The following is a 13,621-nucleotide window of genomic DNA, read 5'->3' as shown; positions in this document are numbered from 1 at the left end:
TCACATCTACTGCCAGAAACTCACATTTCTCATGTGAAGTCACAGTGTCTGCTGGGCTGTGCAGGTTACAGGTGCATTGACAGGGACATCACGGAGAAAGGCTGGGTTCTGCCTGGGCTTTGGGAAAGCTTCCTGAGGTGGTAAGAGTCAGCAGGACTTTGAAGATAAGTAGAGGTAGCTGGATGAAAACATGGCAAAGGAGCCGAGGTTTTCTAAAGTGGCATGAAAAGCACTCTAGATTCATTCAAAGTTGCGTGGTGACCAGCTCTCACCAAGGGAGTCCAAGGGTATACCTGCGTGGCTCCTTGCCCCGCGAACCTGCAGAGGAGATGAGTTCCGAGCAGGAATGCCACCTGCTGACTCCAAGGGCCCTGCCCTCACTCTGGGTTTCAGAATGCTGAGGTGGGCTCAGAATTAAGGAGTGGCCTGCAATGGCCATCATGATACAGCAAGTTGAAGTTAGACATGAACCTGAGCCCTCCACCACTGTCGGATCATGGGTCTGATGATCAAGAACCGAACTCCTCAGTCAGAGGGTGGCAGGCCCCAAACTAGCCCTGGGAAAAACAGTGGGTTATTAGATGAAGACCAAGCACAGAACTCCCCAGACCCTAAACCTTTCGGTCTAGATTATATGTCTTTTAACTAAATGCCTAGAAATTCAGAGTGAAATTTAACAGAAAACTAAAATGGGGCATGACAGGGAAACAGCAAAAATGTGGTAATGAGTGATGGCAAAAAGTGCATTTGCAAATGTTCTAGGCAGCCCCCGGCTGGGCCTGCTGGTTTTCGTTTCCTCTGACCAGACATTCCAAACCCCGACTCCACGAGTCAGGTGGATGTGCAGGCCTGGCCCGGCGGGGGGCATCGGGTGTCACCAATTGGGCCTCCCCAGCAGTTAGGCAGCCAGCAGGAAGGATCTGGGCCCCTGTCCACTCAGGAGCCCCTCCACCGTGGGGCCCTTGGAGCCAGGGCTCCCTTGTGGTCTGACTCAAGTGACGATGAAATTAATGGAATCCCAAAGCTACAACTGAGACCATTTCCATGTCTCCAAACAGGGGTGAAAGAGGAAATGTCATTAGGACGCCAGGAGGCTTTTGAAATCTTCAAGCAGGACCACGCTGACAGCGTTACCGTCGAAGACAACAAACAGATTCTGAAACAGAGGTAAGTCTGGTTCAGAAAGCAGCTGGTCCTCCCAGGCTTAGCCAGGCCAGCCCAGGGGAAACTTGCTATTCTGTCCTCCCTGGTCTGCCCACCCTAACTTCTGGAAGAAAGGCATCACTCGTATGCAGTTTCACACTGAGTCACGGCCAGCCTGGTACGATTGTCTTTCACCATCTCAGCACTGTGGTTGGGCAAGAACTTGAGGGCAGGGCCTGTTTCTGACAGCACCTACTTTATACACAATCCACACATCACATTGTAAGCCTCAGCAGCCTGGGACCCTGTCCATAGTTACTGTTCCACAGACAGGGGGAAACTCTGAAGCCAAATTATCATCTTCGAATTCTAGGCCCTCAGCTATTCTAAGAGATCAGTCCTGCACTTTTTTGTAGGAAGGGGACATATGCTCATTTTGCAGCCAGAGAGGCCTTTGGTGTGATCTCCTGGTGAGAGGCAGAGCAGGCAGCAGTGTCTGCTGATGTATTGTCAAGCAAGGTTGTGTTCTGGACCCTTTAGGACCAACTTGGAGATAGATTATTTGCTTAGCTAATCTATGAATTTATATGTATATCCTCAAACTATAACAAACAGAAAGACAGCTGGATATATGGATGTAGAGCTCAAAAGAGAGTTCTAGACTATGAACTCATATGACACGTCTTGGCACATGGTAAAATTTCAAAAGCTGTTTGTTGGATTAAAATGAGATTCAAGATTGGGAGTCATATGCTTTATTTTTTTTAGATTTTCTTTTTATTTATATATTTTTTACATCATTGTTAATTTTAAACAATGTTTGCGTCCCACCCACCCCCCACCGCCCCTCTGGTGTAGTCCCCAAATAGAATTTCCTTCCCCAATGCACTCATGCACCATCACCTCAGTCCCCTGTGCTCCTCTCTCCCTCCCTCTGATCCCTCTCCCTCCTCCGCCCCTGCAGGATGTCTCTGGCTTATAATGGTCCGTCTGTTTTTGTTTTATTTTGTTTAGTTGTGTTTGTATTGTTATTATTTTGCCCCCTGAAATCTTATTTGGCTCCCCTATATTCCTCCTATAAGTGATATGCTTATAAATGACAATTCAAGAAGCCAGAGACATAGACTAGCTCTCTCGGGAGAACATGGCAGTTCAGGGACTAGAGGGTAGAACCACAGGGGAAAGCTTTAAGGGGAAGTGGAAGGGAAAAGGAGACCAGGGTGGAGGTTGAGAAGCAGCAGAAAAAGGAGGGAAGGGGAGGACTGGGAGAAGAGACTGTGCCTGGGAGCCAGGGGGCGGCATCTCCAAAAAGCCAGTGTTTCACATGCTTCAAAGAGATGCACAGGAGGGAGCTGGAAGGTGCACAGATTTGGCACCTAGAATATCATGAGTTGGGGTGTTGGGAAGGAAGGGGCAAGTGAGAAGGAATTGTGCAACTAAGGAAAGAGAGTGAATAATGTGTGCAAAAGTGTGTGACATGTGAAAACATTTTGAAAAAAAGGAGGTGGCTTAAAAAGAAGGGAAGTTGTTTTCAGAATGGAAGCAAATTGGTCAAGGCAGTCAGCCACAGAAATCAGCCAGTGCCAAGAGGAAAGAGGAAGAAGAGGGAGCCATAGGATGGAGAAAGGTTGGAAGGCAATCTGGAACTCAGGAGGAGGTGAGCCCAAAGGGGGCCTGATTAGAGAAACAAGGCAAGAGGTCAATTAAGAGGACTTCTGTTTTCTCTGTGAAAGTTAAGAGACTTGAGGATAGTGGTGAAGGCTTAATACAGTTTCCACGGGGAATGAGAATGAAGGTAGACCTTGGGGAGAAAAATAATAAGGAAAGGCAAGCAGTATGGAGCGCCCAGCTTAACCAAGGGCTTTTATACTAGGTGTGTTGTATGTGGTAGTGTGTGTGTGTGTGTGTGTGTGTGTGTGTGTGTGTGTGTGTGGTGGTGGTAATGCAGGGGTCTTAGATCACTTTAGGAATCTAGTGCAGGTTTTAGGAGTGTAGCCCACAGCTTCCACTCTGGAGCACAGTGCCATCCTTCTAAGTCAAAGATGTATATGCACCCCTGTGACCAGGTAACCCAGCAACTTCACTCCTGGGCTCTCTCCCAAGAAGTTTTCCCATAGGTTAGAAAGGGACATATATGAGAATTCTCACTGCAGCTCTGTGTGTCACCCGGGAGAGTTGAAACCTCCTGGGTTTCCATTGCACAGAGACAGACACAGAGATGTAAAATATTGGGGAAGCCCTCCAGAAAGTCAGGTGCAGCAGGTGGAAGCAATGGATGAATGTACACATACCAATAAGGTGAGGTCTTAAATAAGCACAGTGCTAAAAACACACCATGCGTGTAAATTATAAACATATGCACATAAAACCAAACAAAACTAGCCAGACAAAAAGGCACATGTTAGCATGCTTTAACCATAAAAATGGTTATCTCTGTGGAAGGGCAGAATGGGAGCAGGACATGAGACCAAAAAGGTATGAAGAAATAAAGCCCAGGAGTGGGGGAGAAAATAAAGTGAATCTATGATGGTGGAGGACTCTCCCCAGAAAAATGTACATGTGCACATCCACACAAACTTGGGTTATATAATTTTTTTTATATTTTATTTTATTTTATATAATTCTTACATAATTTTTCATATTTTTCATTTTTGCACAACGTATGCACTTTCATTTTGGTTATATTCCCCATACAATTCCCATCCCCCTTATTTTGGCCCTAATCCCTCCTTGTCCTTCCCCTCCCCCCATAGTGTGTCTCTGGTTTATAGTTACTTGTTGATTTTGATTTTTTTCTTTATTATAATTAGTCTTTTTCCTGGTCCCTTATTTAGGTTTTCTAAATTCCTGCTATGAGTGAGACCATCCAGTATTTTTCTTTTTCTTTCTGGCTTATTTCACTGAGTATGATCCCTTCCAGCTCTACTCATGTTGCTGCAAATTGCATGTGTTTATCTTTTTTGAATGCTGAGTAATATTCCATGGTGTATATGTACCACATCTTCTTGATCCAGTCATCTATTTTTGGGTATTTGGGTTGTTTCCATAGCTTAGCTATTGTAAATAGTGCTGCAATAAACATCCTCACAAACTTGAACATAAGATCCAGGGATTTCCCACACCTTCTAGTGGGGACCCAGATTGTGAGCCATGTGTGCTCAGTGTAGTCCTCTGGACACTGGAACCAGAGACTGTCTGTCTGAAGATGTCAAGCCAGCGGGCGATGGCCTCGTCCAACAGCAGCTTCCAAAGAGCCCTCAGCTGTGTCAGTTCCTGAGGCTTCAAATCTTACACTAAGGCCTCCTGGCCCTTGGATCTTATTAAAGTGATCTACAGAGCTTCTGAAAGCTCTGTAGGTCCAACGCCTGGACCTCTTCAGGTCCAACGCCTGGACCTGAGGCCCCAGATAATGTAATTTAATTAGATAGAGCCTGAGCATCCATTTTTTTCAAAGATTCCACTATTGAAAACCACTGGCTAGACAGTGTCCAGAGACCTTGAGATCCAGAGTCTTGGAGTGGGATTCCAAAAGCTCTACAGGTTGAACCAATTACCAAGTGATTCTTTTGCATACTCAAGTTTAAGAACCACTGGCTTAGGAAGAACGTAATACCTCATCTTTCTTTTTCTAGAATTGGCATGGTTCCTGGTTCTGGTTAGTACCCTTGAGTTTAGCTCTGTTTCGAGCAGGGGCTTGGTCAGGGGGCTGGCAAGGATGAGGATGTTGTGGTCTTCCGAGGCCTTCTAATACAGAGCTCACTCAACTCCAGTGCGGTGGAATTTTGACAACTCACGTGACAAATGGGCTTTGGGGTATAAAGCCGTCTAAATCACGCAGGCCGGAATGGTGATACTGGTGGTCCCATCTTCCTTGTGGCCACAGTGCACAAAGCTTTGTTCTGGCAAAAGATTTTCTCAGCAATAAATCAGTCTTTTTAAATAAAATGAAAAGTCAGGAGACCTGCCCACATTTTTTAAAGGTCTACATCTGTTTAATGTTACTGTAATACCAACCATTAAAGGAATATTTGGTACTGGGAGGTATCACCCAGAACCAACCTCTTTCTCAGAATTGAAGCTTTTGTTTGCATTCATGGGGCGTATTCAATTATTAGACGTTACATGACCATAACTGCTTAAGGCAGGGGACTAAAAATGTTTCTATATGAAAATAATTAACTGCAAGCCAGTGCTTCTACAGCAGACATCAAAATATGGCCCCACAGATGCTTATGGGGTGACTTTCACGCCATCCTGACTTTAGAAGTGGTATGACATCATCCACACATTAGCTCCCTTACCCTCTGGTGACAGTAGCACCCTGTGGACCATCCGTGGGGAGAATGGCCAGTCCTACGAATGCAGACATGGCCCTTAGGGGGTTATTTAATATCAGGATAGTATTATGACATGATTCTTCCCTAGCTCTACTTGGACTAGACATTTTATTAGAAAGCCCCCTCCCCCGTCTTAACCTCCCTCCACAACGAGGCCCCAGCACCCTTGTATCCCATTTCATTCCCTGTATCGCACATGACGAACTCGGCTGTCCAGGGGTTTAAGTATTGAGACATCACGTTGGCAATGTCCACGAAAGGGAAACTTGGGACTAATTGCCCCCACACAAGAGGTTTGGGCCAGATCTGCCTGTGGCAAGCAGTTTCCAAGCCCAAATAGAGAGACTATATAGCCCAGCATCACTTCTGATCCCCCAGAGTGCATGTATTGATTTAGAGCTGCAAGAAGGGATGGCCTATGGTACAGAAGGCACTGCTTTCTGAGTTTTCTTCCTCTTCTTACCTGTCCCATTTGCTGCCCACATGGGGAGTTTCTAGCACCTCTCAGCTCTGCATCCCAGTCTAGGGAAAGCTGTGCTCCCTGCGTGACAACAGAAACAAGATGTTGGGACATTCATAGGATGTTTGCCCTTCTCTGAACTGGAGCATGCGAGCCAGTTCTTAAGGCAGATTTTTCAGTAGGAGACAGCTACAATTCAAAATCATGACATAGTCCAGGCATGACTCATCCTTATAGTATATAATAGGAAGAGAGGCTGGAAACCCTGTGCTTGGCAAATACCAGTTCCCAACATCTCACAGCTAACTTTCTTTTGTGGCAGGTCTTTCATACAAACTGAATCCCTCAGACAGAGTGCCATTAAATAACAAAAGGGGAAATAAATGGGGAGATTAACTGCAATTGGAAAGGAAAGCGTTCATAAAGTGAGCTAAACCAAAAAAAGGCTCCTTCACTCAGTCGGATCCTTCAGACACAGAATAGAACCAACAGCAATCTAAAACCAACAGGAAAACCGGACCCAGGGTGGAGAGAAATCTCCTGGCACCATCTGGAAATAACGTCCATGACAAATAGGGGTTCCCTGGTTCCTATTAGACTTCTATTTGAACCTTTATTATTTTTCCATTTGTTTCTCATATTTACACCTGCCTCCTGAACTAGAATTATAAGCACTGGGAGCACAGATTAGATTAGAATCTTCTCAACCTCCCCACAGTTTTTAAAACAGTACTGGCCACAAAAATGGTGCTTGAAAGACACTTTTTTTGTTTGAGAATGAAATTGACTGAGAAATCTTAGCAGCCAAGAAAACTGCTTGAGAATACATGTAGCTTCCCAGAAGCAGCAGTCCTCCCGAGAGTCAGGGGAGGAAATGTTCTACAGAAGAGGAGAGGGCAGCCACTTTGCTGAGGAAATGAAATGAAATCGAAATGGGATATGGACATAAAAAAAAAGTAAGGGCAATGAAGGGTGAATCTTCATGGCAACAGAAGAGTGGCAACCAAGGTACCATGTCAGGACATGGTGTGGATTCAAGCCGAGTCTTCCTCTCTGATGGGGAAGAGTATTGAATGTTCACTTTATGAGAAGTTAACACATTAATTGCCATAAACAAGAAGACTAGGAAAGATGTCATAGGAGCCTCTTGCCCTCCTATGCCACATTTGTCCCAGTGGCCTGAAGACGTGGTCCCAGAAGATGCGACATAGAAATATGACTACAAATATGAATACAAATATGACTCTTGGCCTAGAGAGAACAAGTAAGGTGAGTGGCTTCTGAGCACCACCTCCTTTCCTCAGCCCGTAGGGTAAAGCAGCCACTGCCCATGGTCCCCCACAAACTGTCTGTGATTCCAATGGCGCTGGGGCAGAGCCAGGCATTGGGCTTCCTCAACTGCTCCCTCAGTGATGACTTACAGCTATGCCTGACACATACCACTGGGAGGGTGGGATTCTCTTCTTCTGTTCTTGTATCTGCTCCTGTAAGGTACTTGAAAAATCTACCTCAATTTCCCCATTCTTTTCATTCCCATTGCAAATGAGTTGAGTTACTATTTTAGGTGAACTTGACCGTTGATTTGCAGGGATCCATTCTGATTCTTTGGTTTGCTGGGAGGATGATACTTATCATTATTATCTGTGGTTACTGCTTCCAACATGCAGTTCCAGCTCACATTCATCACACCCCATGGAGTTCCTACACTGCCAGGCAGTGGTCATGATTTATAGGCACAAGGCACATTTGTATGGTTCTACTTTGTGCATCAACCCAGCCCTGCGAGACATCCCATGCTATTCTTAGAAATGTGGAATCTGAGATCCAGCAGTGCAAAAGTGGAGTAAGTATTAGGTTTCAGGTCTTGGGACTCCTAGTTCAGTGCTCTCCACATTGCACAGGCTGCTGTGTCACTCACTTGCTTCTTCTCTCATTCTACAGGCATTATTTATGAAATATTAATAAGATATGAGCTCTAAGCTCCAGGGATATGAGTGAGTGAAACAGGTGTGGTCACTGCCCTCACTGTGCTTATGATACTGAAAAGGAACAAACAAGTAAACAGGTAGTTTCCTGCACTGTGCTGTCTGCCTGTGATGATAGCAGTTCAGGGTGCTGTGATGACAGCAGAGCACGTGGGTGACACCTACTGCAGACTTGCAGAATGATGGGAGGAAGGGGCAGGAGTTGGTCATCGGTTAGGGCTTTGGATACAGTGGATTTTAGTTACTGGCAGGGCTGCAAGTGGGTAGCTGGAGAGTGGGTTAGGAAATGAGATGGGGCTGAGGTGGGGGTTTGGGAGGTGCCCATAGAAGTGGCATATGAAGGCACCAGCATGAACAGGATGCCTAGAGAGAATAGGTAAGGTGAGGAGAGGGCTTGGGACAAAACCCTGAGGATTACCAACGTCTCAGGAACAGACTGCAGAAGAAGGGCCTTCAAAGGAGACTGAGTGAGAGCAGCAGGGAGAGAGGGGAACATAACAGGGGACATGGGTGATGCGATGGGAGGCCAATGAAAAAGACTTTTCTGCCTGAGGACAGTTTGCAGCATAGGACCTGGCCCATGCTGAGTGTGGCTCTATTGCAAAGGCTGGGTCGCCAGGCTTGTGAAAGAACAGAACAACGCACTCTCCCTCCAAATCCAGGCCTTGTCCCAAGGTAGAGCCTGTCCTATGTGGGTGCCAGCTCCCACACTGCACTGCACCCAGCAGTGCAGCACTCCCCAAAAGGAGCTCTGCAGCCAGTGACTCCCTGACAGGAATACCTTGGACCAGGGGTCACTAGTGGTCCTGGTCCAGTCCCAGAGGCTTCTTCCTGCCCCTCCTCGAGGTGTAGGTTTGCCTCATTTAGGCCATGTACAGTGTAGGCTCACTGCCGGGGACCCAAGATGGCTCCATGGCCGCCGCCGTCATTGCCGTCATGGGAATGTGGCTCATTTAGAAGGTCAAGAGTCAAGTGGTCCCTCCTGACACATCCAGATGAGCAAGTCTCAGTCAGGGGTAGGAAGATTGGAGAGAGTGAGGATGAGGGGCCTTGGTCTGTGAAGGTATGGAGGTGCAAGGTAGGCAAGGAAGAACATGGTAGTGTGGGGTGTTTGGGGAGAGTGTCACCTCTTTTTCATCTCTGTTAGCATCCTCCTTTTCCTTCTCATCTGTCTGACCTCCCTTTACACTTCTCCCAGCCTCAGGCTGGGTTTCCTTAGTCATGAGTTTGTCTTGACAACCAGGCATCAGGAACACATGTGGGTGGGGTGGCCTGAGTGGTGACAGCTGCAGAGTGAAGGGGAAATGGTCTCATGAGGATGGGACAGCCCTCAGCCCACACCTCTGCAGTGGGAAGCCCTTTTTAGCTCTGTACTGGGGTGCAGAGGAGACTGGAACAGCCCATGGCACTCTCTGCAGGGTCTGGCAGTGACAGCTCAGGGCAGCTCTTTGGGAAGGTTGCCCACAGCACTGAGCAGTTGCCTCCACCATATCCTCCCAGACACACGTGGGCTCGGCCAAGGCCAGACACTCCATCCAGGCCAGTCAGAGATTCTCCAAATTGTAATTCTGTAGAGACTGCCTGTGCTGCCTGCCATATCTTCCCTGTCTGTCTCTACTCCACTTGTGACATGAATGTCAACAGCTGTGTAGCCTTACCCTTGTATTTGCCTTATTCTGGAGTATCTAAATAAAGCTTCCAGATCTCTAGAAATAAGAGGAGTCACTCACTGAGCAATGAAGGACTATCAAATGCTTAGCACCAGGAATGGACACAGCAGTGATCAAACACTTTGGTTCACCCTCCTTGGCAGAATGTACTATATGAAGATAGTCCTCAGCTTCTGAGCTTCTGGGCCAAACATCAGGTTCTACCTGCCCAGCAATGGCCAGCATGAGGCCAGCACAGTGACCCACATAACACATGAGTCTTGCTGAGCTGAATTCAATGTGAATTGCATCAAATAGAACTACTCTCCAGGAGTGACAGGCCCTAACTAAAAAGAGAACATACATTATCTGAGATGAGCCTGAACCCCCTTAAAAGGGAGCCAGGGATGGAGTCCTGAGAAACCTAGCATTGAGAGAAAATGCAGTCCCCTTCCCTGGAAACTTCCTGTCTGTAGTCACAAGCCAAGCAGACAGATTCGAAAATAGCCATGACATAATTCACACTTCTCTTCTGTCAAACGCAGAGCTGCCGTGGCACTCTGGCCTGCTTGTGTTGTCCCCCTGCCTGGAAAACCCTTCTCTCCCCACTTCCTCTAATAAAACCCTACACAATGAAAGCATTTATGGGTGAAACAATTTGATTTCTGGGATTTACTAAGATCCAGAAAAATTTGGGGTGCAGGAGAGAAAAAGATAAGGAGGAATAGTTAAAATCAAATTGACCAAGTGTTGATAATTACTGAAATATGTCAAGGAGGGGGTCATTTTTTAAATCTTAATTTGTATATATTTGGGAATTTCTATAATAAAAATTTTTCTAAAAACTTCTGTGTAGCCACAAAATCCAAGTCAATTCTACCTTGGGCAGCAAGTGTTCTTGACTGCTTCCCACCCATAGTCAAACTCTGATCGCAGGGTCGAGGCTACCCTGTAATTCAACAAGTTACTGTAGCCGTATATCATGAATTTGCTGTATGAAGTTCCAATTACCTCTTAAATTCCATAGCAAAAAGAAGGAAATGCACCTGACATGTCCTCAGGGCCCACTTTGTGAAAGGTCCTGGACTGTGTTTGCCATGCAAGTTAGACTCTTCATTGCTTCTTCAGCACAACCTCACGCTCCCAATGGTTGTCTCATAAATATTTGTTGGAAAATAGAAGAATTGTTAAGTAAACATCAGGCAACCTTCTGGTGGGCTAGAATGCAGTGATCAAAGACAATGGAAGTTTCTAATAATGTAGGGAAAGACTTATATTGCAACTCTAAATAAAAAAAATCAAAGTCTAAAATCATATATACAGTATGCTCTCAATTCTATAAAAAACTGGCTAGAAAAAAAAAGAGACTGGGTGGGTATATTTTTTCTACATGGGAAATTATTAAGCATTTGTGATATGTATAGCAGGAGCCAACAAACATTTTCTGTAAAGGGCCAGATAGTAAATATGTTCAGCTTTGCAGGCTGGACAGCCTCTGTCACATCTGTCACATCTGCCCATGTAGGATGACAGTGGCCAGAGACGATTCACAAACAAAGGAAGGATGTGGTTGCATTTCAATACAATTCATTTTACAGAAACAAGTGATGAACTGGATGTATCTCATGACCAACCACAGTTTGCTGCCTCTCATATTTTACTTTATAATCAGAATTTAATGTAAAAAGCAGAATGTCAATTAAGTATATATTCTTGGACTATAAGATCTTGGTGTGAACGCTAGTAGAGCACAGTACAAGAGGCTTCTGGTCACACTTTACTCTGGTGCCCTGCATCATGAAACATGTGGAACTGAATATCATAAGTCAGAATATGAGGGTGAAAAGTCTGTGCTAGATAGGGGAGTAGAAAATTATGATACCAGTAATTAATATAAATTTTATCTTATTTTTGAGCCGAATATATGTCGTTTGTTTAGATTTTCTTTTATATCTTTCAATAAGTTATATAATCTTTTTTTTTAAGATTTAATTTTATTTATATAAGAACCAGGCTACAGGCCAGATGAGCGGAAGGGTGAGGAGACCCACCAGAGACAGAGTGGGGAGCAGAACAGGCAGACTGATGAAATACACTGCTGAGGGGAGCAGCAGGCAAGACAGGAGAGGTCTTCTCGCCATGCGGGTTGCTCCGAGGCCGGCAGGGATCGAACCGGCACCGCAGAGGCTGTGGACAGCTTCACAGCGCTGCACTCAACTGCCTGCACCACCAGAGAGGCCCAACTTATATAATCTTTTAAAGCTCTCTCAGAAGTCTGTTATTTTTTAAAATGCAATTTAGGGGGCCTCCCGGGTGGCCTAGGGGTTATGTCTCAGAGCAATCACTGCTACGACCTTAGTTCAATTCCCGACCAGAGAGATAACACACATGGCACAGCAGACCTCTCCTGTCTTGCGCGCTGCTCCCCTCAGCAGTGTGTTTCACTCAGTCTGCCTGTTCTGCTCCCCACTCTGTCTCTGGTGAATTCTCTACCCCCTGCACCTCTGGCCTACATTGTGGTTCTTCTCCATAAAAATAAATAAAATTTAAAAAAAGGGACCCTCCAACTTTATAAAAAAAACAAAAAAACAAAAAACGCAATTTAGGATGAGCAAAGAATATTAAACTCTAATTGTTTTTCCCCCTCCAGATTTTCTGAAGCAAAGGCTCTGGGAGAAAGTATCAACCAAGCAAGGAACAAAATTGGTAAGCAGATGCTATTCTTTGCGCCTCTTTCACAGACATTTCCTGGTGGAAATCAGGTCATGATGTACCTCCAAAGAGTCCCAGGGCCTGGTTTCAGGAGGGCACTGCCAAGGAAGCTGTTTGGAAAGAGCCTTTCCTGGGAAGCCCCTTATCTCTCCCCCCAGGTGACTATCAGCAAAAGCACTTTCCTTTATCAAGAACTTGAACTTTTTGTCCTCATGCAGGCCTGAGCTCTAGCATCCCTATAAGAAAGTTCTGCTTTTCCCTGGTGTTTTCCTACAACAGTGCAACTTTACAACTGTACAACTATGGTGACAATTCTTATTTTCAAGTGCCATGAAACATTCTTTCACTTCCCAAAGCTGATTCTTGGTCTTTTGAGCATAGGTGTATATTTTTCAGTGCCATCTGGTGAGCCAGGAAGAGGAAGAGAAGCAAAAATGAGCCACTGTGCCTTCTCAAGGCACAGGCTGCCCGGCAGGGATCCTCCCCTTAGCTCAACATCCCTGGAAAGGTGAAGTCAATACATAAAGCAAACTCAAAAGTAAGCCTCATATCTTTGTTAAAACAAGAGGAAAACATTTTTTTCATCACAAGCTAGAAAACACAGAGACCCATCTCCCAGCTGGGGCAGCTTCACTAAGACAGTCCCTTGTGCCTTCACATTCCCTGGGGGCAGAAGTCCCTTACTTGCTCAAAGATGACTCCCTGCATCCCACTGGTCCCCACCTTCCTAACCCTCCTAAGTAAGAACAGGACCGAAGTGACTCTGAGTGTCCCTTTTGGCTTTTCCTACAGAATATGGGAAATCCCAATAGCTAAGGTCATTTCAGTCTCTTTTTTTTAAAAAAAAATTATTTATTTATGCATACAAGAGTTGGGGTACAGGCCAGAGATGCAGGGGGTTAAGAGAATTCACCAGAGACAGAGTGGGGAACAGAACAGGCAGACTGACTGAAATACACTGCTGAGGGGAGCAGCAGGCGAGACAGGAGAGGTCTGCTGCGCGATGTGGGTTTCTCTCTGGCCGGCTGGAGATTGAACTCATGTTGCAGAGGCTGCGGACAGCTTCATAGTGTGATGCTTAATAGGTTAGATTCTGAAGCAAAGGCCCTGGGCGAAAGACCCCCACCAGGGAGACCCTATTTCAATCTCTAAACAGGAGCCCCAAAGTCCCCTCCTGGGTGTGAACAAAAAGGACCAAGACAGTCAGGCCCAGAGCCAGGCCCAGAGCCCCACAGAGAATCTCTAGAGTCTCAGAGGTCTTTAACCTAAGGTCCAGAATCTTGGGTGGGGGAAAAGTGCACCTTTATTGTCACTAATCTCTACCTGCAATTTATC

At 45.8% G+C, this 13,621-nt stretch overlaps 1 protein-coding gene across 2 annotated transcripts in view; it reads left to right on the top strand.

The window, feature by feature from the left end:
- The window catches only part of KIF6 (kinesin family member 6), a 436,358-nt gene that overhangs the window by 342,882 nt on the left and 79,855 nt on the right, over positions 1 to 13,621 (top strand). For both annotated transcript variants that reach the window (XM_037519645.2, XM_054698762.1), the window contains 2 exons: positions 1,059 to 1,167; positions 12,225 to 12,280. In XM_037519645.2, the coding sequence (XP_037375542.2) occupies positions 1,059 to 1,167; positions 12,225 to 12,280 (165 nt within the window). The remainder of the gene's footprint in view (positions 1 to 1,058; positions 1,168 to 12,224; positions 12,281 to 13,621) is intronic.

The sequence above is a fragment of the Talpa occidentalis genome, unplaced genomic scaffold, assembly GCF_014898055.3.
Source record: "Talpa occidentalis isolate TD23 unplaced genomic scaffold, MPIMG_talOcc4v2.1 talOcc4.2, whole genome shotgun sequence".
NCBI lineage: Eukaryota > Metazoa > Chordata > Mammalia > Eulipotyphla > Talpidae > Talpa > Talpa occidentalis.
This window is presented reverse-complemented; position numbering and strand designations above follow the sequence as displayed.